Raw genomic sequence first — 25,252 nt, forward strand, 5'->3', positions numbered from 1 at the left:
AGGATCATAAAGTCCGGTATTTCAGCTCATTTTGAGGCATCTGAAAGTGAGTTTTTTTGTAAATAACGATCAGTTTCTTGCACAGACTAATCATTTAACTTCATAAGACCTCAATATACCATCGGATATTAATTTTGTTTTGCTTATTTGACTCTCAAAGTGATGTTAGCCACAGACTTGCATTTTATCAAGAGCAATGGTTTTAAATCTTCATTACTGTTCTACTAAAGAAAAAAAATAACCAATATCTCTTACTCGGGACTCTCGTATATTTGTTTACTGACACTTATTTGTATTTGTTGTATTTATTGTCCCGCCTACAAAACAGCATGCCACTTTGCTATACCAAAGCCCTCCACCTGTCTGGGCCTAATTGTGTATGGTCATGTTTACTATCTGTGTGAATAGTCCTGTTGAGCTTCGTCTCAAGCATTTCAATGCAGTGCCACTCTGCCAGAAATCACAAATAAATGACTCTTGACTCATAGATGGCCTGAGGGTGAGTAAATGAAAAGCAAAGTTTCATTTTTGGGTGAACTATCCCTTTAATAAAGCATATGATCATTGCTATATGCTTGCATGAGCTCTACGATTTAAAAACTCCACTTTAAAAACAATAGATTGCTTTTAAAAGGATAGTTCACCCAAAAATGAAAATTAGTCCATAATTTACTCACCCTCAAGCCATCCTAGGTGTATACGATTCTCTTCTTTCAGAAGAGAGTTAGACCTTTATTTAAAATGGTCCTGGCTCTTCCAAGCTTTATAATGGCAGTGAATGGGTGTTATTATATAGTGTTATATATAGTTATATAGGGTTATGGGTGTTCAGTAGTCCAAAATAAGTCCAATAAAGCGCATCCATCCATCATAGCTCTGATGAGAATATGCTAGTCTCGCGAGAACCAACATTTATTTACAGGAGTCTCCTCTTGGCTTTTATTGAAATCCTCCGACATTTTTCCATCTGGGAGACTTTTTATTATGGATGGATGCGCTTTATTGGACTTCTTTTGGACCATTGAAAAATAACACCCATTCTGCCATTATAAAGCTTGGAAGAGGCAGGACAATTTTTTATATAACTCCAATTAAATTCGTCTGAAAGAAGAAAGTCATATACACCTAGGGTGAGCAAATGATGGGCTAATTTTCATTTTTGGGTGAAATACCCCTTTAAGCAAGCAGCCTTACAGTATTAAACTTGAATAAGCAGAGTCAGTGCAGATATCCGTTAAAATCACAGTTCACCTCCACTGTAAAGCAGCACTGCAGTGTTTATGCTTTTACTCACGGGCATCTGAGTGACTGAAACACACCTCCAGATGAATTTAGATCCAAATAACACACTAGTTTGTTCTTTGATTTCACTTGAAGTACATATTGTATATCATGATGCTAGTTTTCCATAGTTTCTAGCTGTGTGACGCTGGTTTAGTTGGTTTATCAGCAGGCCCACCTCGGCTGAGCTGGTTTTCTAAACATAATTTAAACTGGTTGAGAAATCAGCTGAAGTTGATGGTTGAGAAATTTCCTCAGCAACACCAAAGCTGTCCGTGCTGTTTGTGCAGGAGCTGGTGAGTGAGATGGACAGCGTGGATTCGTCTCTGAAGCAGATGAGGGAGAATGTGACGGCCGTGCAGCAGAGCTCAGTACATGGTCTGATCAGCTGGGGGCAGACGGAGCTGGACGACAGTCAGAGACGCTGGGACACGCTCAGTAAAGAGGTGCGAAGGATAACATTTAGTGCTGCTGAACACTGACTGCAATGGCAGCAAGGGCAGAACTCGTACGAGAGGTGGCTGATTCAAGTAGAAACTATACAGCAACCTGCTTGATTCAGGAACCTTCTCTTCTGCAATACGTCAAGTTACACTGATGTCAGTATAAACGTGGTCAATCTTGATTGCAGCTGCTGAGGCGTGAGGAGCGTGTGAGTGACGGTCAGGAGAGAGTGGGGAATCTGAAGAAAGACGTGGCAGAGATGCGCGAGTGGATGATTCAAGTGGACGAGGAGTTTCTGATGAGAGACTTTGAGTACAAGAGCCCTGAGGAGCTGGAGGAGGCGCTGCAGGAGATCAAGGTCTGTAGGAAGAGCATCATCTAATTATTTTACACATTATATATTGTAATGTTTATTAATGTGGATTTCTACTTAATGTATTTTACAATGCTATTTTAGTATATAGTATAGTAGTATATAGTATTATAGTTTATTTACTATAATAGCATTTAATTTAACTGTTTTTTAAATATATTTCTTTAGTTTTTTAATTTTCATTTAAGGTTTTTTATGTGCTTTTTCGTTCTTAATTTGTTTTTATATTTCTATTTAGATTAAATTTAATTTTCTCAGTTTTAGTCATTTTAGTACTTCAACTAATTTTATTTCAATTAGATGCAAAGGCAGCATTTCTAGTGTTCATGTTTTTCATGTAAAATCTTTTCATTTATTTCAGCACTATTTGTTTTAGTATCGATACAATAAGTCTGCAGTTTTCATGTTTACTTTTGATACATAAAAAAATGATCTTTTAAGCATTATATAATGTTTATTAGTCATTGATTAGTGAAAGTTAATGTGAAGTTGTACCTTTGTGTGATTGAAACACATTTTGAGCACATTGTGAGTGCCAAACAGTCTTTTTTTAATTCTGTATTATTTTAATAGTTACTTTTTTCCCTGAAGCTCTGAAAATAGTTGTATGTGTGCCAAAGTCATATATATATATATATATATATATATATATATATATATATATATATATATTTCCTCTTTGTCTGACCCTCATAGAAGATGCCTTCTCTGTGTGTGTTTCAGAGGGCTAAAGACGATGTGTTACAGAAGGAAGTACGTGTGAAGATTATGAAGGACAACATTAATGTTCTGAATAGTAAGACGCCCCCTGGTGGTCCAGACCTGAGCCCTGAGCTCACTGAAGTGCTGCTCAACTACCAGAAACTCTGCGATCGCTTCAAGAGCAAGTGCCACACACTTGAGGTACACACAGACAGAGAGGATGCTGTGCGATCGGACAGGTGTGGTTTGATTGGTTCCTGTTTCGATATTTATCCGAGTGTTTGCACTGATGTTCAGGAGGTGTGGTCCTGCTGGATCGAGCTGCTGCAGGATCTGGACGTGGAGTCTGGCTGGTTGAAGACACTGGAGGAGACAGTTCAAGCCACTGAGAACGTCCCAGAAAACACAGAGTCTGTCAGCGAGGCTCTGGAGGTAACGGCTTTCATGCTAAAGACATGGCTTAGCTTGTTCAGTCAAAATCCAGTAATTTCAATATGTATTCACATCCTTGGGAACTTCAAGTAAGGGTGAAAGATTTCCCCATGCAGATTTCACAACGAGTTCAAGTTCCTCAGACAAATTGACCAACAGAAAGCTGCTTGGTTTGAAAGTGTTTCATACTTTGCTACACTATTGACAATGCCTCTTTCAGTCTCTGGAGTCGGTTCTGCGTCATCCGCGTGATAACAGGACTCAGATCCGAGAGCTGGCCCAGACTCTCATAGACGGAGGCATTCTGGATGAACTCATCAGCGAGAAACTGGAGAGCTTCAACTCACGCTACCAAGAACTGACTCAGCTGGTGTGTTTGTCTTGAACAGATCAAATGACTCTCCAGAACTGATTCAGATTCACATCAGATGTGCAGTGTTAGACTCGTGTGTGTGTGTGTTGTAGGCTGCTGCACGTCAGATGTGTCTGGAGCAGAAGTTGGGGACTCTGAGAGAGAACGAGGTGGCCTTACAAACACTACAGATGTCCCTGACACAGCTGGACCAGACGCTCACCTCGTACCTCACCGACCGCATTGACGCCTTCCAGCTGCCACAGGAAGCCCAGGTATAAACACACACACACACACTCCTCATTCACAGCAGAAGAAGCATTTCGGTCACGGTCGGCATCTTCTCTGACTGTGACAATCGTATTTCAAGGGAAGCCTGTGCATCAGTCCTGACTGCATCACGTTGTTTTTACTGATTTTCAATAACCAATGACAGATACATCATAATGCTACTTAGTTTTTAAACCTCTTGAAACGTATTCTTTTACTCTTTGGCCTTTAATGTTAAAAATGCTCTGAATGCAGGTCATTCAGGGCGAGATCGCGGCCCATGAGGCCACACTGGAGGATCTGAGGAGGAGGAATGTAGGTAACGTAGCTCCAACGGTCCCAGAGGGCAAACCAGTGCGAGGAGGAACCCTCCTGGACCAGTTACAGGTGAGATACAATACTGCCCCCGCAGGACCGGAGAGGAAATGCAAGTCACTAGACTGTTTTTTCATACATCACCCTGATTTAGTAATTCATCAGGCTTTGAGATTTCATTCTGTGCAAGTGTCATTTTAGTGTTATTTATATGCTTTTTTAATAGTTTTTATTCATTTTCAATTTGCTTTTTTAGTTACATTTTTCGTAATTTCGTTATGTGCTTTTGGTGTTTTATTAGGTTTTTGATATTACTATCTATTTTATTTCAGGATCAGTTTTAGGTTTTGGTTCAGTTTTAGTTGATACTAATAACTCTGGTCTGTATATTTGTAAACCTTTAATGTTCTTATTTGCATGCTTTCTAGGTTGGAACAAATACCCACTTTGTAAAAAAAAAATATATATATATATATATATATTTACCTACAAATTGGAATACACTACATGACTTTTGCCTTTTTGCTTCACTTTAAAATATGATTGGAAAATTTCATACATGCTATATATTTTAAGCCAGTTGTAGAACACGTAATGCTTTAATTTGATATGCGTCAACAAGGCGTCTGTTTCTGTGTGAGTTTGTGGTGTTTTTTAATCCGTGATCATCAGTCTAGTAATGTCTGATCTTCAGTCGTTTAGTGTTTAATGCCCAGTCTTTCCTCTGTGAACATTAACAAAATTGGCAATTGTGTATTTCTGTTCTGTTTAGCGGAAACTCCGTGAGATTAGTACAAAATTCCAGCTGTTCCAGAAACCAGCCAACTTTGAGCAGAGGATGCTGGACTGCAAGAGGATTCTGGAAAACGCTAAAGCCGAACTTCACATCCTGGACCTGAACGACACACAACCAGAGGAGATCCAGACCCACCTGAACGGATGCATGGTGAGAAACATACCACTCTTATTCAAGTATTAATTCTATACTATTATAGTACACATTCATATTTTGAATTGGCATTGTTTACAGTTTCAGTTTTCAATTTAATTGTAGTTTACATTTAAAATATTGTAAAAAATATAGCTTTATTTTTATTTCAGTTTTGTTTTAATGTAATTTTAGTACTTCAACTTTTTCAGACAGTTTCCAGGGCAACATTATTTTATTTTATTTTATTTTATTTTTATTTTTATTTTTATTTTTATTTTATTTTATTTTATTTTATTTTATTTTATTTTATTTTATTTTATTTTATTTTATTTTATTTTATTTTATTTTATTTTATTTTATTTTATTTTATTTTAAGATTTTCAGTAGTTGGTTTTACAGTAACAACACTGAAACACACACCTGACACTGCTTGTGCTTTATGAATGCGTGGTGTTTTTATAAATGCAGAAACTGTATAAGATCTTGAGCGAGGTGAAACTGGAGGTGGAGACGGTGATTAAAACAGGAAGACAGATCGTACAGAAACAGCAGACAGAAAATCCTAAAGGAATGGATGAACAACTCACCGCCCTCAAATTACTCTACAATGAGCTGGGAGCTCAGGTGCGTGCACATTTTACACACACATTTCTATAACGCCAATGAAAGCAGTTTCCAGTGATCAAAATTGAGCCTCGTCCTAAATTTTTCACTCAGAAATACATCGCATTACAAAACTAAAATGAGTTGCGAAAGCTATTTCATGTTGACTTCAGTGTAATTTGCCATAAATACCTGTTGTCCGTGTAATTAGGTGACTGAGGGGAAGCAGGATTTGGAGAAGGCCTTGTCTCTGTCTCAGCGGCTGCAGAAGGACAGCGCCGCCCTGCAGGCCTGGATGAGGCACACTGAGACGCCACTGAAAGAGAAGCTCAGCACAGGAGACATGCCTGACGACACCGAGACGGAGATCACATGGGCCAACGTGAGTGTGTCTGACAGCCGCTCGCTCAGGCGACTTTACTGCAAGTGTGTTACATGAGTGTTTGTCTGCAGGGCCTGTTGAAGGAGTCTGAGCTCAAGAAGAGCGATCTGTCTGTGCTGATGGAGAACAGCGCCGCCCTGCAGGCTTTAGTGGAGGGCAGCGAGGCGAGGCTGGAGGATCAGCTGTTTGAGCTCAATGAAGACTGGGACCGTGTGCACACAATGATCGAGGACTGGATCAGTGCTGTTCTGGTGAGGGACTGCTTTAACTTACATCACGCAGTCAACTCCTTAGGTTCACATCCTCCCAACTGCTTCATTCGGTTCTATGTGATTTGTCAAGACTGATTAGAAGCTTAGCAGCACATGATACACAAACACACACACACACACACACATACTTGCATTCGAGGTTTACGAAATGCGGAATTGTTTTATACTGTTAAATTGTATTTTCTATCACCTTACACCAACCCTACACATAAACTTACAGGAAACTACTGAACATTCTTTAATTTCATAAAACACAGTTTTAGCCTTTTGGTTTACAGGGACACAGGAAGTGTAATTTTTAATTATATATATATATAAACTATATATTTTAATTAATTTTTTAATTTAAATTATATATATATATACCAGTACACACACTATCACATGCATTTACATATAAATATCTAAATGGGGACATATTCAACTAATCATAAAAAATTAAAACTTTACTAACTTTATTTTTATTATCTTTTTTTTCAAATTCTTGAGAGGTATCAAATGTAATACAGCAATACTAGATGTTTTAGAGATGGAAAAAATATGCATATTAATTACATTTAACTACAAAACAATGATAATATAAAAAAAAAAATTTAATCTGTTGACAGTCCTACTTTTTACCTGTTATATATTGCATGTATGCTGTGTAGAGATGCTATATCTTGCATGTTGTGTGTGTGTGTGTGTGTGTTTTGTAGAATCACATGCGTGAGGTGGAGATGTTTGATGAGAATTTGGCTCATATCAGCACATGGCTCTATCAGACGGAGATACGACTGGATGAGATGGAGAAGATGCCTGCAGTCGAGAAAGAGAGAATGATGAAGGTAAACACACACACACACACACACACACACACAGAGACTTGGTTATTTGTGTCATTTGTGTCTTTTCAGTGAAAGTGAATATTCAGCAATAAATAATGTAATTTGATCCATCAGGATTTATTAGGATAATAAATGTTAGGCTACAGTATTGTTGGCTGATATTATTTTTTATCATAACGTATTTTCCGGACTATAAGTCACACTTTTTTTCATAGTTTGGCTGGTCCTGCGACTTATAGTCAGGTGCGACTTATTTATCAAAATTAATTTGACATGAACCAAGAGAAATGAATTAAGACAAATGAACCAATAGAAAACATTACTGTCTCCAGCCGCGAGAGGGCGCTCTGTGCTGCTCAGTGCTCCTGTAGTGAGACCTCTGTTCATCTTCTGAACACAGTTTAAGATATTTTAGATTTAGTCCGAGAGCTCTCAGTCCCTCGATTGAAACTGTGTGTACGGTCTACTGTCCATGTCCAGAAAGGTAAGAAAAACATCATCAAAGTAGTCCATGTGACATCAGAGGGTCAGTTAGAATTTTTTGAAGCATCGAAAATACATTTTGGTCCAAAAATAGCAAAAACTACGACTTTATTCAGCATTGTCTTCTCTTCCGGGTCTGTTGTGAGAGAGAGTTCAAAACACTGCAGTTTTTGATATCCGATATATATATATTTTTAATCTCCCTCTGAGTTCAAACAAACCAATATGCCGGAGTAATTCATTTACTCAAACAGTACACTGACTGAACTGCTGTGAAGAGAGAACTGAAGATGAACACCGAGCCGAGTCAGATAATGACTCCTTCACGAGTCAAGAACCGGTTTTCGGATCACCAGTACTTCTTTCTGACAGTTCGATTCAATAAACCGGTTGAAGAAAACGGTTCATCGGTTCTTTTGCGCTCGACGTAATGGCGTCATTGGCGATGATTCAAGCCTTTGTTTCACCCGTGCTCATAACATTAGCACAGAATCAGTTCAGAATCAATCACCAAAAGAATCAGTTCGGTTCGGACGCTCTGTGTGTCAGTCTGCTTCACGCTGAATCACACATGCACAGTATCATCAGCTCCTCGGTTCTCGAATCGGACGCGTCTGACAGAAACGGTTCTTGACTCGTGAAGGAGTCATTATCTGACTCGGCTCGGTGTTCATCTTCAGTTCTCTCTTCACAGCAGTTCAGTCAGTGTACTGTTTGAGTAAATGAATTACTCTGGGATATTGGTTTGTTTGAACTCAGAGGGAGTGTCAGCCACATTAAAAAAGTTAACAGTTTAAAGGCCATGTTGCAGGGTAAATTCTTTTACGAATTTGTGCAATTTACTTAATGGTAATAAACATTTAAACTGTTATCCATTGTATTTTATGTTGTTGGGTATCACAAAACGGAATATAATACGAAAAAGAAGGTACTATCTTACAGCGGTCTCCTTTCCCCCATAATGCATTGCATCACGTCACGTTGGGGAGAGAATTTACCAAAGCCCGCCTTGAGAGCATTGAGAGTGACTAGAGAGAGACGAGTAGTAGACGAGAGTATTCAGATAGCGCAGATTATAGATAAATACATAGATATATATAGATAGATAGACTACATATATAGATAGACAGACAGACAGATAGAGAGATATCGACCAACAGCGACCCAAACGCACTCACTTCCCTACTGCACAAGCTTTTCAGCGCAGTTTCCATGGGACAGCACCCACACAAGCACCTGCCAAACACAGCAACACACACGCGGCTACGTTTGCAACAACATTTTCACCGGAGGAAGAGATAAACGCTTAGAAATGCCCATATAGCTAGCATGATGCCTTCTATTTCTAGATGACAAAGACAACGTTTACCAGTTCTACGACACTATGACAAAGGTTACCGGTACTTATCTGAACTAACGTCATGATCACTGCCACTAGATATAAAGAAAACGTTGATTTTTCACTCGGTGCTACTCAATGACAGTAAAAAAATAAAAATAAATAAATAATAATATTATATATATATATATATATATATATATATATGTGTGTGTGTGTCGTTACTGTGCACTGCTGCTCGTAGACTAGCTCCAGTGCTCATTGCTGCGATGCTAAACGATAGCAACTCACCAGGACACTTCACCAACTCTCCACTCATTCTCTTCGGACCATGCATTTAATAAGCTTTGATGGACATCAGTTCTTGGCAATTCCTCATTTGCCCTCTCACTTCTGGCAGGTTCGAAATTACACAGCTGCAGGTCATCATACATGTTGGCTCTTGCCACCTCTTCCTCATCCCAGTCAGTCTATAGCGACGTTAGTTCTGCTGTGTTCCAGGCAGGTTTTTTTATCCGTAGGGCTGTCATTGTTGTTTTGCGTCCTGTGTGACCTCAGAACTCAGAGTACATCGATCTAGTACGAGACACAAGTTCACGGGTGGGAAGTCACGAGTTTGATTGCCGTTCCTGTGCACTTTCACGGGTTTAAGGTTGGAAAAACACGGGTTACGGGTTGCCTGGAACGCGGCATCATACTAGGCTGAAGCTACCTTTCCTCGACTTCTCCCCAACGTGACGTCATCGCCGAGTTGCATAAAAAAAACGTTAATACCAAAAACGTAAAAAAACTGGTCTTTAAGACCATTTCTGAGACATTTTAAAAATGATATACATATCTTGAGTGATTTATGTACCCATTAATCGAAAGTGGTGGTTAACCTGCAACATGGCCTTTAAGTCGTTTGTGGATTAATGTGTATTGGAGATGCGAACCGTTTAAAACGATTCAGTTCGATTTGTTGAACTGGTTCAAAAAGATCCGGTTACATCGAATGATTCGTTCGCAAACCGGATATCACAAACTGCTTTGTTTTGTACTGTCTTACAACAGACACGGAAGAGAAGACAATGCTGAATAAAGTCGTAGTTTTTGCTATTTTTGGACCAAAATGTATTTTCGGTGCTTCAAAATATTCTAACTGACCCTCTGATGTCACATGGACTACTTTGATGATGTTTTTCTTACCTTTCTGGACATGGGCAGTATACCGTACACACAGGTTCAATGGAGGTACTGAGAGCTCTCGGACTAAATCTAAAATATCTTAAACTGTGTTCTGAAGATAAATGGGGGTCTCACAGGTTTGGAACGACATGAGGGTGAGTTATTAATGACACATTTTTGCAAATTGCGCAAACTAACCCTTTAACTCTGCTCTGTGTGTGTCTGCCAGGCTGTGTTGGGTGAGTTGGAGGGAATGAGTGTGCGTGTGGACAGTGCCCGTGATCAGGCAGTGATCTTGATGACCAGCAGAGGGCCTGTGTGCAGAGAGCTGGTGGAGCCCAAACTGGCCGACCTCAACCGTAACTTCCACAAGGTGGCGCAGCACATCAGCTCTGCTCAGGTACGACTCCAGCGGCTCAGCTCAGGCCTGAGTGGAGCTGGTTCTCCAGCCGCGGTGCTGGACAGGCTCTCATTAGCCAGTGCTGAGTGTGTGTGTTGTGTTCAGGTGTCTGCTGGTCTGGAGGTCAGACAGGAGGAGGTGACAGATGGGAGGTCTGCTCCTCTTCTCTCCTCCTCACAGATACAGCTGTTTGAGTCAGACCTACAAGCAACTATCAGAGCCCTGGAGCAACAGGAGAAAACACACACACCTGACGACGAGAGGGTACGCACATTAACTAGTTAGCACCAACTGACACCTGATTTGACCTTATACAATGTGAGATGACATAACTTTTTGTAGCTCCACTCACATATCTGTATTTTAAAGGAACAGTTCACCCAAAAATGAAATTTTCCTGAATATTTACTTTCCCTCAGGCTAGCCAAGATGTAAATGAGTTTGTTTCCTAATCGGATCAGATTTGGAGAAATGTAGCATTGCATCACTTGATCAGCAATGGATGCTCTGCAGTGAATGGGTGCCGTCAGAATGAGAATCCGAACAGCTGATAAAAACATCACAATAATCCACACCACTGTAGTCCATCAGTTAATGTCTTGTGAAGTGAAAAGCTGTGTATCTGTAAGAAACTAATCCATCATTAAGATGCTTGTAACTTCAAACCTTTGCTTTTGGATAAAATATAAGTCCTCTATTCTTAATAACACGTCCTCCGCTGAAAAAAAACAGCTTGTCTGAATCAGGAGAGAAATCTGCACAGATCAAGCACCGTTTACAAGTGAAAACTCTGTGGTGGGTTTTGATGTGAGAGGACAACAGGAGATGGAGCTTTTACTGGAGGAAGTGTGATTATGGATTATAGACCAATAATATCAGCCAGAAGCAGTGGTTTCAAGTTAAAAACATCTTAATGACAAATTTGTTTCTTATAAACACAGTTTTTCACTTCACAAGACGTTAACTGATGGACTGGAGTGGTGTGGATTACTTGTGGGTAACTGTGATGTTTTTATTATCTGTTTGGACTCTCATTCTGACGGCACCCATTCACTGCAGAGCATCTATTGCTGAGGAAGTTATGCAATGCTACATTTCCACAAATCTTTTCAGATGAAGAAACAAACTCATTTTGGATGGCCTGAGGGTGAGTACATTTTCAGCAAATGTTCATTTTTGTTCGAACTATTGCTTTAAACATGAACTATGAGGTGTTGCTCCTATAACACAGCAATGTAAGAGCGTCATGTGTTTGTGTTTTAGCTGGATGAGGAGAAAGCTGTTGAGGAGGTGCTGAGGAGAGGAGAGGAGGTGCTGCTGTCTGTCCCCGACGAGGACATCTGCAGGAGACTCCTGCTGCTCCAGACAGGCTACAAGGTCATTTCATGCTCTCTTAACAACGTCAGCCACGTAACGCCGGTTCTGAATTTCAAGCCACTTTCACACATGAAACCCGTTAAATTGCAGTATTAACTTTTCTGGAGACAGATAACGGTTTATTATACATAACACCAAAAACTCTTTTTAAATTCTAAAACCCAAAGTTTCTTTCAGAAATATTAGGCTGCTACTATTTGAAAAGCTGGTGGGCGGCAATTTATTTGGAGTTGAATGTCCACAGTGTTTATGTATGCAGTGTTTACATGGGCAGTTTCTTATAATGTGATGTACTGTATGTCTACACTGTAAGTAGAAAACCTGACGTCAGAAACTTGCATTTGGTTCCACTCTTGGACAAGTCTTATAGCATCAGAACATCCTTGTGCATGTTCAAATGATGGATACTTTACAGCTGTTACAGCTTTCTTTATGCTATTATTTCAGCGTTACAGCTGTTATTATGGGTATTATAGCTATGCTGCAGTCGTGATTATAACTGTGTTTACATCTGTGGTTGATTTACAGCTACATTTACAGCTGTGTTAGATCATTGTTTACAACTGTAACTGTGTTTTGTCTGTTACAACAGTGTTTCAGTCTTGTTTCAACTTTGTTTGTGGCTGTAATGACAATGTTATGACTATGTTATGGGTATTTTACAGCTGTGTTACTATGTTACTGCATTGTTTACAGCTGTATATTGGTTTATAGCTGTTACAGCTGTGATTTGTCTATTTTACGGTTGTGTTATGGCTATTTTACAGCTACAGCGGTGTTTAAAGTGGTCATATGATGCTGCTAAAAAGAACATTATTTTGTGTATTTTGTGTAATGCAATGTGTTTATCTGGTTCAAAAACATCATTATTTTCCATATAATACACATTATTATTTCTACTCTATGCCGTACCTTTATGAAATGCGTCAGTTTTTACAAAGCTCATCGGTCTGAAAAGAGAGGTGTGCTCTTATTGGCCAGCTATCCAGTGTGTTGTGATTGGCCGAATGACTCAAGCGCGTGTTCAAATGATTCAGTTCGATTTGGTGAACTGGTTCGACCGGTTCACTAAGAAGATCTGGTTAAATAGAAAGATTTGTTCGCGATCCGGACATCACTAGATAAGACAAAACCAATAAAACCCATTACAAACGAGGCATTTGTTGTATACAGTGGGGACATAATTACTGATTATAATGACTTATACTGTCTATTTACGCATTGCGTTGCATATTGAGAGAAATAAACATAAAACCATGCTCAAGACTCAAGTTTGAATCATCAGTGGCAAATTATTTAAATATAAATAATGTATTTACAGGCTGTGAGTGAGAAGCGCCAGACTGTCCTTGCAATGTTTGAACTGCCCAACTTTACAGAAACAGCCTTTGTGTCACAGAAGCATTGCAGGCTACTGGTTCAGGAAACAATCCTCATCCTCCATTTCTTTCTTTGCGTGAACATCTGGTCGGCGTTATGCGAATCTTAATCATCGTAGAGATGTTGGGCCGTGTTTGAACGAGCCATTTTAGGGGGGCGTGTACAAGTCTTAACTTTTATAAAGAATTTCTCTTTGGATTTAAGACTTTAGTCTTTGTAACTTTACAGATCTTCTTCATGCACCAAGAGCTTGTAACACACCAAAGAGAAAGGAGAAATTAAATCGCATCATATGACCCTTTTAACCGGTTTGTACTTCATGGCTATGTTACAGCCTTGTTATGGCTAAGTTGAAGTTATGTTTATAGCTGGGTTACAGCTGTGTTACAATGGCATTTACAGCTGTTACGACTTTGTTACAGCATAGTTTTTTGCTATTGTGGTTTTACAGTTATGCTATGGCTATTTCTACAGCTATGAGTATTGGTTTTGTTAAGGCTGTGTTACATCATTGGTAATGGCTATGTTAAAGCTGTGTTACATTAACCATGTTTTGACTGTTACGTCTACATTACAGAAATGCTTGAGGCTGTGTTATGGTCCTGTTACCACTTTTAACACTCTTATTGACAGCGAATTGCTTTGCTGGTGTTCCCACAACAGATCTCGTTTACTGTTGCATTGTAAACAAATGCTAAATGTGTGAAAGCACCATGTCACACGCTACATTCCTCCATTCACTATTCTCTCTGCAGGAGCTTCGTATCATCAGAACTCAGCCAGTTGTGCTGGAATCATCGTCTTCTCCTCCGCAGAGATCAGAGTCATCCCTCGTTCCTCAGGATGAGAGGAGCGCATCCGTCTCCCCGTCCGACTATCTGCTGGACATTAATAAGGTTCTGCTGGCCATGGCCGACAACGAGCTGCTTCTGAACTCCTCAGAGCTCAGCGGAGGACTGTTTGAGGATTTCTCCAGCCAGGAGGACACGCTCAGGGTCAGACACACACTACAGTCATTTCATTCATGACAGGGTTCAAGAGGTCCAAATATCAGTATGCTGGAACAAGCATTGGGGAAACTACTTTGAACCTAGCTTGCCAAGCTTCAGTCCTGTTCACTAGCAGTCTAAACTGACTGGAGCAATGGGTGTTTTCAGTTGTTCTGTTTGTTTTGTATGGACTTCTCTGTGTCTCTGTCTCTAGAATATAAAGGAGAGTTTGGAGCGGCTGGGAGAGCAGGTCGAAGTGATTAATGAGCGCCAGCCGGATGTGATTCTGGAAGCTTCCAGACAGGAGATGGCACAGATATCTGATGCCCTGACACAGCTGAACTCCGAGTGGGACAGAGTCAACCGCATGTACAGCCAGAGGAAAGGGTGAGCCTCCAGTGACTCTGCATTCTCCCATAATTCCCTGTCTAGACGAGCAGTCTTTCTGCACCTCCTCGTTACAGCCCACAATCACAAAGTGAACCTGAAAAAACTATTGTATTTAATTTGTTAGACATGATAGTAGTTAATGCATGAAACTATTGATGAATACAGTTATAGAGATTGTAATTCTGAACTCTATTATATCTCTAGTTATGAGGGAGGTCATTATTATACATCTTTTTAATGGTCATGCTCTTCCAGTTGTGTGTGAGCGTTAAGTGGGTTAGGAAAAGTTTAATTTCAGCATACATTTCCACATTTTCTCCTTATCGGAGGTAGATTTGCTAATGTTATATTTCATCCATTCGTAATATGCTAATGGAGAAGTCCAGGGAAGGATTTGTCCATGCATTCAGGATTGGGGGCGGCAAATGTAATAATTTGAAAAAAAAAAAAAAAACATAACAGTCAGCGCCTAATGTGAATTTTTGTGAGGGAGGGAGGGTATGCCCCCTCAATATCAACTGAGGCTACGGCTCTGAGTCAAGGAATATCTGCTTATGATTGGTCCATAGAGATATGTGTCAAATCCCTGGATATTATAAATGCATGAGGACGGGAGAGAAACCAATACCAATATCTCACTGCTGAAACCTTCATTAATTCTGGTGCAGAGCGCATCTGATTTAAAGAAACGTCACATTTAAAGCAAAGATGAATAATGCTCAATGATAATTAGTTCAAAAAGAGTAGGCTCAGGCATTGCTTTTAGGTATAATGATGATTACATGACAGTTATCATTGTTTTTAGTGTTGAAGAATATTAATAGGAAATTTAATAGGAAACATTTTCAGCTTTATTTTGATTTTTCGTTAGCAGTTAGCGCTCGAGGTTAATTTGAACATACTTTGAGCTGCGGTCTTCGCTCATGCATGTCAGGAAGGGAGGGAATCACTCAGATGGGATCTTTTGATGAATGTAACATCAGTTCGACCAGCTGGTTGTGTACAGGAAAATGAATTTATGATGCTGATGTGTTATGGTGCTTGCGGGCGCTATCTGTCTGACAGATATTATCAGTAGATCTCTTGTGCAAACACGCCACACTTGCTTGAGAATGAGATAAACGATTCGAAACACTGTGCTGTTGTGTTTAATTGAAGAAATGCATGTGATGTGAGGCTATCGTCCCTTAGATGAGTGTGTTTCCTGATGTGTGTGTGCGCGTGTGTGTGTGTGTGTGTGTGTGTGTGTGTGTGCGTGTGTGTGTGCGTGTGTGCGTGTGTGTGTGTGTGCGTGTGTGTGTGCGTGTGTGTGTGTGTGTGTGTGTGTGCGTGTGTGTGTGTGTGTGTGTGTGTGTGTGTGTGTGTGCGTGTGTGTGTGTGTGTGTGCGTGTGTGTGTGTGTGTGTGCGTGTGTGTGTGTGCGTGTGTGTGTGTGTGTGTGCGTGTGTGTGTGTGTGTGTGCGTGTGTGTGCGTGTGTGTGTGTGTGCGTGTGTGTGTGTGTGTGTGCGTGTGTGTGTGTGTGTGTGCGTGTGTGTGTGCGTGTGTGTGTGTGTGTGTGTGCGCAGGTGTTTCGATGGAACTGTGGAGGAGTGGAGGCAGTTTCACTGTGACATGAATGATCTCTCGCAGTGGCTGAGTGACACTGAACAGGTCCTGGCTGACGGAGAACTGGACCTGGACCGCGCTCGCGCACAGCAACAGGTCAGACGCAGGGTCAAAGGTCACAGATCCATTCTGTTTTGACCTCTTATGATCTATTGGCACAACGGTTAAGAGCTGAAAAATCCCAGGTGAAGAAGTTGGAAGCATTTTGCATTTAAACATTTAAAAAGTTTAGCAGTTTTACTAAGTATAAATTAAATATAAAAATACATGGATATTCATAAAAGTATTTTTTTTTTTAAATGAAGTAGCATGTTAGAATCAAAATCAAATCTGAGGATCATGTGACACTGAAGACTGGAGAAATTATGCTGAAAATTCAGCTTTGCATCACAGGAATAAATTGCATTTGAATATATATTCACATAGAAAACAGTTATTTTAAGTTACAATAATATTTCATAATATTAATGTGTGTTACTTTATTTTTGAGCAAATAAATGGAGTCTTTGTGACCATGTAAGACTTATTTTAAACACTTTTTAATAATAGTAAGTGCATGTATATATTATAAACTTTATTATATATGAATCCTTTCAATGTGGTAAGCTTCAGATGGAAACATGGCATATTTTTTTGTTTGACAGATAGTTAGAAGCATAGATATAATGCATTTATCATCGGCAAGGGTCATATGTGAGACCCTGGAGCACAAAGTCTTAAGTCGCTGGGGTATATTAGTAGCAATAGCCAAAAATACATTGTATGGATCAAAATTATTGATTTTATTTTATGCCAAAAATCATTAGGATATTAAGTAAAGATCATGTTCCATGAAGATAATTTTTAAATGTCTTACTGTAAATATATCAAAACTTATAATTTTTGATTGTTAAGAATTCATTTGGACAAATGTAAAGGTAATTTTTTTTCATTTTCAATATTACGATTTTTTTGCACCCTCAGATTTTCAAACAGTTGTATCTCGGCCAAATATTGTCCTCCTAACAAACCATACATCAATTGAGAGATTATTTATTAAGCTTATATTGACACTTAAGAATGGTTTTGTGGTGCAGGGTCACATTTACAATTCAATATATATATATATATATATATATTTATGTTCATTTGCTTCTTTGCACTTTATTTTAGCGCGTACAGATACACGTTCATGAGTTCAGTTCCAATAAAATCTGTAGCTGGAATACATTTCAGTCAGTTTAAATAAAAGCATCTTCCACATGCATTAATGTCAATGTAAATGTCAACAAGATGTCATTCTCTGAACGGGAAAAAAAGGAAACACAATTTGGAGGGAGGTAATCATTAATCATCAATGTTAATTGAGATCAGTCATCATGCTGTGGGATACTAATTGACAATTGTGTGATAATTATATGATAATTAAGCACTTCTAACTCACAATTAAATGTATGAAAGAAAAATGATTTCATGCAAGCAAAATACACTGCCAGTGTTTGTTAGACTGATGTGTGAAATGAGTGTTTTGAAGAGTCACAGTGGCCTTTTCCTCTGCAATTAACAGACCGAAAACTCAAACAAGGACATTTGCTCATTAGGCTCATGCACTAGTCAGAGAGAGCTTTGGGGAAAACATATGTGTGTGTGTCTTTCTGGGTCTGAAAGTGCTGAAAGAGGTTGAATGTGAAGTTGTCAGGCCGAATAAAGGTCAGGTGCATTTCTTGCCCTCAGTTGTGTATGAAGAGCAGTGGCAACTTCCTGTTTATCAGTTAGACACCCTCACAGGTCAACCATCCATTAACCCAGTGTGTGTGTGTGTGTGTGTGTGTGTGCAGGACCTGGAGGAAGGTCTGGCCTCTCATCAGTCTGTTGTGGCAGTGTTGAGCCGGTCTGGAGAGCACATCATCGGTCAGGTGTCGTCACCTGACGCTGCTCTGCTGCAGGAGAAGCTGGACGCTCTGAGACGCCGCTGGACATGTGTGCAGAGTCAAGTGTGTGAGCGCCAGCGCAGGTGAGCCTGTGCTCAGCACCCACAGATCTGTGTGTGTGTGTACGGCTAAACGCTGTTTGTGCAGGTTGACGGGTGTGGATCCAGCCGTGATGGATGTGCTTCAGAGGACCGCTGGTCTGGCTCAGTGGCTGGAGCACACGGAGGTCGCTGTGGAGATGCTGCCGGTTTCAGCCTCCGACAAGAGCCTCAGAGAGCTCAAGGTTCGACACACACACACACACACACATCGCACTAGATTTTATTACCGCCCTCCCGCCCACCCAGGGAAACACGGTTGTTTTGACCATGGTGGTTGACCGTCGTTCTCGAAGGCTGCCCACTTTATTCCCTTGCCCAAATTACCCTCAGCCAAGGAGACGGCGTTGACAGTTGTAGATCACGTCTTTCGTTTACATGGCCTCCCGATAGACGTGGTTTCCGACAGGGGACCCCAATTTGTGTCCAAATTTTGGTGAGAATTCTGTAGATTACTGGGAGCGACTGTAAGTCTGTCCTCAGGGTTTCATCCCCAGAGCAATGGTCAAACCGAGAGAGCCAACCAAGATTTGGAAAGGGTATTGCGATGTTTGGTTTCCAAGAATCCTTCCTCCTGGAGCCAACAATTGTCTGTGGTGGAGTACGCCCACAATATCTTACCAGTATCAGCTACGGGCCTATCTCCATTTGAGTGTAGTGTAGGTTACCAGCCACCTATTTTTCCCAGTCTGGAATCCGAAATTGCGGTCCCCTCTGTTCACGCCTTCGTCCAGAGGTGTCACCGCACTTGGACTAGAGCCCGCGAGACTCTACTCCAAGTGGGGGCGCGCACCAAGGCTAAAGCCGATCGCCACCGGTCTAGGCCTCCCGTATACGTCGTGGGTCAAAAAGTGTGGCTTTCTACTAAGAACATTCCTCTCCGTTCCGTCTCTAATAAATTGGCTCCCAAATTTATTGGCCCGTTCACTGTCACCAAGATCATTAGCCCGGTGGCAGTCCGCCTCAAACTTCCTCCTGCGTACAGGAGAATTCATCCCGCCTTTCATGTGTCTAAAATAAAGCCCGTATTACATTCTCCTATTAATCCGCCTACCCCGGTTCTTTTCTCGACGAACGCGTCTACTTCAGGCTGGGGAGCAGTGCGTCTGGGCGTACTTGCCTCAGGCCTGTGGTCAGAGTAACAGAGAAGGTATTCTGAACCGTGGAGTGAGCATGCTTTCGAGGAACGGGATTCCTCAAGGAGATGGAGGCTTCACCCAGGATCAGATCAAATGATTTGGAAGGGAGGGCGGAAGTGGATTTGTTTGCCACGAGCAAGAACATGCACTGTAAGACGTTCTTCTCACTCCCCACTGCCGGAATATGCTCTGACATCACTTTGTCCGGAAGCCAGGCTTTACGCGTTCCCTCCGGTGAAGATTCTGCCTATGGTTTTGTGCAAATTCAGGGAGGAGAGAGCATCAGTTATACTCGTGGCCCAGAAATGGCCGAATCAGCCCTAGTTCGCGGACCTGAGAGAGTAGTGATGGCTCCCCCATGGCGAATCCCCCTCAGGAAGAACCTGCTGTCTCAGGCGAACGGCACGATATGGCACCCCAGCCCTGAGCTGTGGAACCTTCATGTGTGGCCGCTGTGGGGACCCTAATGAGCGGGACGCTCTGCACTCACGAGTGCTGAACACACTTACAGAGACGTGCGCACCATCAAACAGTCGCTGCTACGCTTTGAAGTGGGGAGCTTTCACAAATGGTGCGAGGACATTTATATTGACCCAGGGACCTGTTCCGTGTCAATGTTTTGCGCTTTCTACAGCACAGTATGGATAGCGGGAGTTTGCCATCCACACTGAAGGTATATGTGACCGCTATTGCCGCTTTTCGTTCCCTGGTTGACGGGCAAACGATCGGTAAGCACGCTCTGGCAAGGGCGTAGATTTGGTTTGAACATTGGGGGGGTTGAACGTTGTTTGCTGCCCGTTATTTTTTTCAAAAAAAAAAATGTTTTATGTGTATTGTTATTGGATCATTTATTTCTTCCTATCTATCTATCTATCTATCTATCTATCTATCTATCTATCTATCTATCTATCTATCTATCTATCTATCTGGCAACATGGTTTAACTGATTACAAATTCAACATATACAAATATGAAAGAGACAACATTTAGACATTTATTTTAAGATTTTTACATTCCACCTTAATGCATTTTAATTTTTTTTCTAAAGGGAAACACATCTTTAAAACATTAAAGGCATTAATGTATAGCTTAACTTTACAAAACTGCTGTTTTTCTATACTGTTTCTTATTTTATTTTATTTTATTGATTGAATGGCATCTTCTTTACCTGATCACCTGCTCCTCCTCTCCCTCTGCTGATTTTTCTACCCTGCAGCTACATTTACCTCGAATCTGTTATAAAAACATGTTAAGAGATTATACACCTCATAACGTTATGAAATTTGAGTATAATCATCATTCATAAAATTCTAACATAGTAGAGATTATCAAAAGAAAGAAATTAAGTATTGAAACCGCCAGTAGGCAGCAGTGTTTCACTATTTTAATGAGTTAGCCACTTAAATCGTTAATTCATCCAATTCGTTCAAAAGTACGATTAATTTAGTAAGAAAACAAACACTGATGTGAATACTTTTGTCGTTGATAATTACAGACACTATTGAAAAATATACTAGCAAAACAGACAGCTGCTTTGGTAACTTGTTATACTGATAGTTATAGCTAAATACATTGCAATGGATTATCTAGCTAAAATATATGTGGTGTGTACTAACTATTACACAATATTCTCATACCTCATTCTCAGTACATGCTTTATTTTTTTTTGCATCCCTCTCTGACCAGCAGTTAAATATAGTCCGCTGTGCAGGCTTCTCTTCATTTTTGGCGTTAACATTAACCGTGTGCTCTCCCATTCAAACACCACTCGCTTGTTTTGGTGAAAGTGCGGCTCATTGGTTGGGCAATTGGTTACAAATCGGTTCAATGGAGGGGGAGTATTTTTTGTCTGATTTATTATGACATACTCATATTTGATTAGGAACAAAATTATTTTTACAAAATAAATGAATTCTATTTTTCCATATATTTTTCATTTGATCTACTGTGATTTTCATGTTGAAATATTGGGGGGGTTGTAACTGATGGATTTGAATATTGGGGGGGTTACCTCCCCCCCATCCCCCCCATAAACTACGCCCCTGCGCTCTGGTAATTAGTTTTCTCAGGGGAGCAAGGAGATTGTGTCCTTCACGGCCGCCCTCCGTGCTGCCGTGGATCTAGCTCTAGTTTTGAGGACTCTGTCTCTACTACCGTTCGAGCCCTTAGCTTCGATTGCGGTTAATGAGCTTCCCTGAAGACTGCCTTGCTTCTTGCTCTCGCCTCGGCGAAGCACCTTGGAGACTTTCATGAGTTTTTGGTGAACGTACATTTTTCGCGCCCATGCATTTTATACTGCCCGCTGACCTGTCAGTATTTGCATGCTTCACGTCAATTGGCCAGCTGTCCCCCAGCTGGCATTAGCCAATAAAATTTCAGCAAAAGTGTAGAAGGGAGGAGTTCCCATATACGTCTTAGCTGACCTGATGTCTCGTTCCCGCCTCTCAGGGCGTTTTCCTTGTTTATCTAAAAGCGCCCTTTTTCTTGTTTTAAACCTAACCAAAAACCCATGTGACTGCGTTTCCATGTCAATCCATGTTCATTTTTCCCGCAAACAATGCACTTTAATTAAGCGCCTGCAGCACAGCAAAAATACACTCAGTACGTTAACAATCGCTGCTCCTTGACAATCGAATCGCTGGAATCCGTTAATACGACTGTATATAACAGCCGTTATAACGTAACACCAGAAAACAGCTGTGTGTAACCCTGTCTATGGTGTACCCTTACCGCACCTCGCAGTCGCTGCTTAGAAGTGCAACATTGTAAAGGGTCCGTCTGAAACAGTGTCTCGCGGCCGCGGCGCAGCATAACGTTCGATCCGAACGTTGAGTAATTAAATACACCGGTATGGCGGTATATTCAAAATTAACACCGTAACGAAAATATACACCGGTTTTCGGTATGAACCGGTTTACCCCCCAGCACAAGTCTTCAGTGTCACATGATAATTCTGAAATAATTTTAATACGCTGATTTGATATTACTAAGAATTTTTTATATCTAATTACATTACATATGTCCTTTTGTTTTTTTTTAAAAAGACCCCAGATTTTTGAACGTTAGTGTGTATTTATAACTACATTTATATTATATAAACTCAACTAAATATAACTATTAACACTAAAACACCCCAAGTTTAAAAGTAAAAAAAAAATAAAAAATAAAAAGCTAGTTTAATTATAAAGCAATGTAATTGATTACTCCCCAAAACAGCTGCTAGTGCACGAGAATATCTGCTTTGACTCTCTCTCTGTCTCTGTCTCTCAGGCCTTGACGGAGGAGATGGATGGTCAGAATGAGACGTTGTCATGGCTGAATAAAACTGGCTGTCAGATCTTGTCAAACTCCAGTCTGAGTCCTCAGGACAGAGACACTCGTGTGAATAAAATCAGGCAGATAAACCTCAGCTGGAGTAAAGTACGGAAACAACTCCATAGCACACAATCACACCAAAACCTCTCTCTCTCTCTCTGTCTCTTTCTTTCATATCTTTTTTTGTGTGTGTTTTTAGTGTCACCCTCATGTTTTCACATCTACACGGCTGTCTTTATGGTACAATGTAATGATGCCGAATGAGACACAGACAATAGAGCGCAGTGATGACGTAGTTTTGCATCAACCTGGTTCCCACGACAAAAAGCCAGGATTTTTATGTTTAGAATGAGCCACTTGTTAGCAAACAAGAAAAAAGCGTGACAATATCTGAGCTTGTGTTCACCACAGACCTTATTTCAGTCATTCACGCAAAAAGCCATTCAAAAAACCCATTGACTTCATGACGATGGAAGCAGCAGTGCTCAAATACAACTAGTTTATGTGGTTTGACCTACAGAAATACATTAACCCTGCTGCGCCTTCACAGTAAAATGATTTCACATAGTTTTCACTGAAAATATATTGTAAATCTGGACCTGACACACTTCTGGTAATCATCCAAGCGAGCTAATGGTGTGGCTTTATATGTATGTGTGATTAATCTGCTGGCTCATATAGCGCTAGGTCTCGCTTAACGTGTGTGTGTGTGTGTGTGTGTTTGAAGGTGAGCCGTGAGCTGCTGGATAAGGTGCGTGAGGTGGAGGGGCGTCTGCAGACACACACAGCGGTCCAGGACGAGAGGAGGCTGGGGTCGTACACACAGTTTCAGGAGCGCATGAGCAGACTGGGTGGCTGGGTTTACATCAGCAGCCAGTCTCTGAGCGACGTCACACCGGCGGAGAGACAGGTCAGACGCTCAACACACTGCATCTCTGTAGAGCACTAAAATTCAAATACAGGCCGTACCCAAGATGAGTGACTTTCTTCTGTGAAAGGAATATTGGTAACCAAGCAGTTTTGGTGACACATTTCTCCAAATATCTTCTCTTGTCTTCCAGAGACAAAAGAAAGCATTAAGTGTAGTGTTTTGAAATGCACTGAGATTGATTATATAATTGCAGCATTTGAATTTCTTACATTTACCATTCAATTTACCATGTTGACATAAAGAAGCAAAGCAAAAAAAAAAGTGTGTATATATATACACACCTAAAGGATTATTAGGAACACCTGTTCAATTTCTCATTAATGCAATTATCTAATCAACCAATCACATGGCAGTTGCTTCAATGCATTTAGGGGTGTGGTCCTGGTCAAGACAATCTCCTGAACTCCAAACTGAATGTCAGAATGGGAAAGAAAGGTGATTCAAGCAATTCGGAGCATGGCATGGTTGTTGGTGCCGGACGGACTGGTCTGAGTATTTCACAATCTGCTTAGTTATTGGGATTTTCACGCACAACCATTTCTAGGGTTTACAAAGAATGGTGTGAAAAGGGAAAAACATCCAGTATGCGGCGATCCTGTGGGCGAAAATGCTATGTTGATGCTAGAGGTCAGAGGAGAATGGCCCGACTGATTCAAGCTGATAGAAGAGCAACTTTGACTGAAATAACCACTCGTTACAACCGAGGTATGCAGCAAAGCATTTGTGAAGCCACAACACGCAAAACCTTGAGGCGGATGGGCTACAACAGCAGAAGACCCCACCGGGTACCACTCATCTCCTTTACAAATAGGAAAAAGAGGCTACAATTTGCACGAGCTCACCAAAATTGGACAGTTGAAGACTGGAAAAATGTTGCCTGCTCTGATGAGTCTCAATTTCTGTTGAGACATTCAGATGGTAGAGTCAAAATTAGGCGTAAACAGAATGAGAACATGGATCCATCATGCCTTAGTGCCAATTGGGCATAGTTTAAATGCCAGGGCCTACCTAAGCATTGTTTCTGACCATGTCCATCCCTTTATGACCACCATGTACCCATCCTCTGATGGCTACTTCCAGCAGGATAATGCACCATGTCACAAAGCTCGAATCGTTTTAAATTGGTTTCTTCAACATGACAATGAGTTCACTATACTAAAATGGCCCCCACAGTCACCAGATCTCAACCCAATCGAGCATCTTTGGGATGTGGTGCAACCGGAGCTTTGTGCCCTGGATGTGCATCCAACAAATCTCCAACAAATGGGCCAATATTTCTAAAGAATGCTTTCAGCACCTTGTTGAATCAATGGCACGTAGAATTAAGGCAGTTCTGAAGGTGAAAGGGGGTCAAACACAGTATTAGTATGGTGTTCCTAATAATCCTTGAGTGAGTGTGTGTGTGTGTATATATATTTTCACGGGAGGAGCACAAGACAGACACAGTGGGCGTGGCCTCAGGCCTCGGAGAGGCTTTTATTAACAGAAATCAAATGAAACAAGGGATAAAAGGTGGCCAAAGGGGAAGAGTGTCCAAAGCAACAG

The 25,252-nt window shown here is 40.8% G+C and overlaps 2 protein-coding genes across 4 annotated transcripts in view; both read left to right on the top strand.

Moving 5' to 3' along the window:
• The window catches only part of LOC132128978 (utrophin-like), an 83,691-nt gene extending 71,645 nt beyond the window's left edge, over nucleotides 1-12,046 (top strand). Inside the window, exons 25-39 of the mRNA XM_059540397.1 lie at nucleotides 1,572-1,727; nucleotides 1,913-2,083; nucleotides 2,822-3,001; nucleotides 3,098-3,232; nucleotides 3,453-3,602; nucleotides 3,698-3,859; nucleotides 4,110-4,241; nucleotides 4,942-5,115; nucleotides 5,569-5,724; nucleotides 5,915-6,085; nucleotides 6,157-6,336; nucleotides 7,056-7,184; nucleotides 10,403-10,573; nucleotides 10,679-10,837; nucleotides 11,837-12,046. Coding sequence (XP_059396380.1) covers nucleotides 1,572-1,727; nucleotides 1,913-2,083; nucleotides 2,822-3,001; nucleotides 3,098-3,232; nucleotides 3,453-3,602; nucleotides 3,698-3,859; nucleotides 4,110-4,241; nucleotides 4,942-5,115; nucleotides 5,569-5,724; nucleotides 5,915-6,085; nucleotides 6,157-6,336; nucleotides 7,056-7,184; nucleotides 10,403-10,573; nucleotides 10,679-10,837; nucleotides 11,837-12,046 — 2,436 coding nt within the window. The remainder of the gene's footprint in view (nucleotides 1-1,571; nucleotides 1,728-1,912; nucleotides 2,084-2,821; nucleotides 3,002-3,097; nucleotides 3,233-3,452; nucleotides 3,603-3,697; nucleotides 3,860-4,109; nucleotides 4,242-4,941; nucleotides 5,116-5,568; nucleotides 5,725-5,914; nucleotides 6,086-6,156; nucleotides 6,337-7,055; nucleotides 7,185-10,402; nucleotides 10,574-10,678; nucleotides 10,838-11,836) is intronic.
• A 2,053-nt stretch (nucleotides 12,047-14,099) lies between these two features.
• The window catches only part of LOC132129571 (utrophin-like), a 150,860-nt gene continuing 139,707 nt past the window's right edge, over nucleotides 14,100-25,252 (top strand). For all 3 annotated transcript variants that reach the window (XM_059541200.1, XM_059541199.1, XM_059541198.1), the window contains exons 1-7: nucleotides 14,100-14,325; nucleotides 14,534-14,706; nucleotides 16,275-16,410; nucleotides 18,132-18,307; nucleotides 18,372-18,507; nucleotides 22,732-22,881; nucleotides 23,504-23,686. In XM_059541200.1, the coding sequence (XP_059397183.1) occupies nucleotides 14,239-14,325; nucleotides 14,534-14,706; nucleotides 16,275-16,410; nucleotides 18,132-18,307; nucleotides 18,372-18,507; nucleotides 22,732-22,881; nucleotides 23,504-23,686 (1,041 nt within the window). In that variant the 5' untranslated portion in view covers nucleotides 14,100-14,238. The remainder of the gene's footprint in view (nucleotides 14,326-14,533; nucleotides 14,707-16,274; nucleotides 16,411-18,131; nucleotides 18,308-18,371; nucleotides 18,508-22,731; nucleotides 22,882-23,503; nucleotides 23,687-25,252) is intronic.

Source organism: Carassius carassius, chromosome 46, assembly GCF_963082965.1.
Source record: "Carassius carassius chromosome 46, fCarCar2.1, whole genome shotgun sequence".
Lineage (NCBI taxonomy): Eukaryota > Metazoa > Chordata > Actinopteri > Cypriniformes > Cyprinidae > Carassius > Carassius carassius.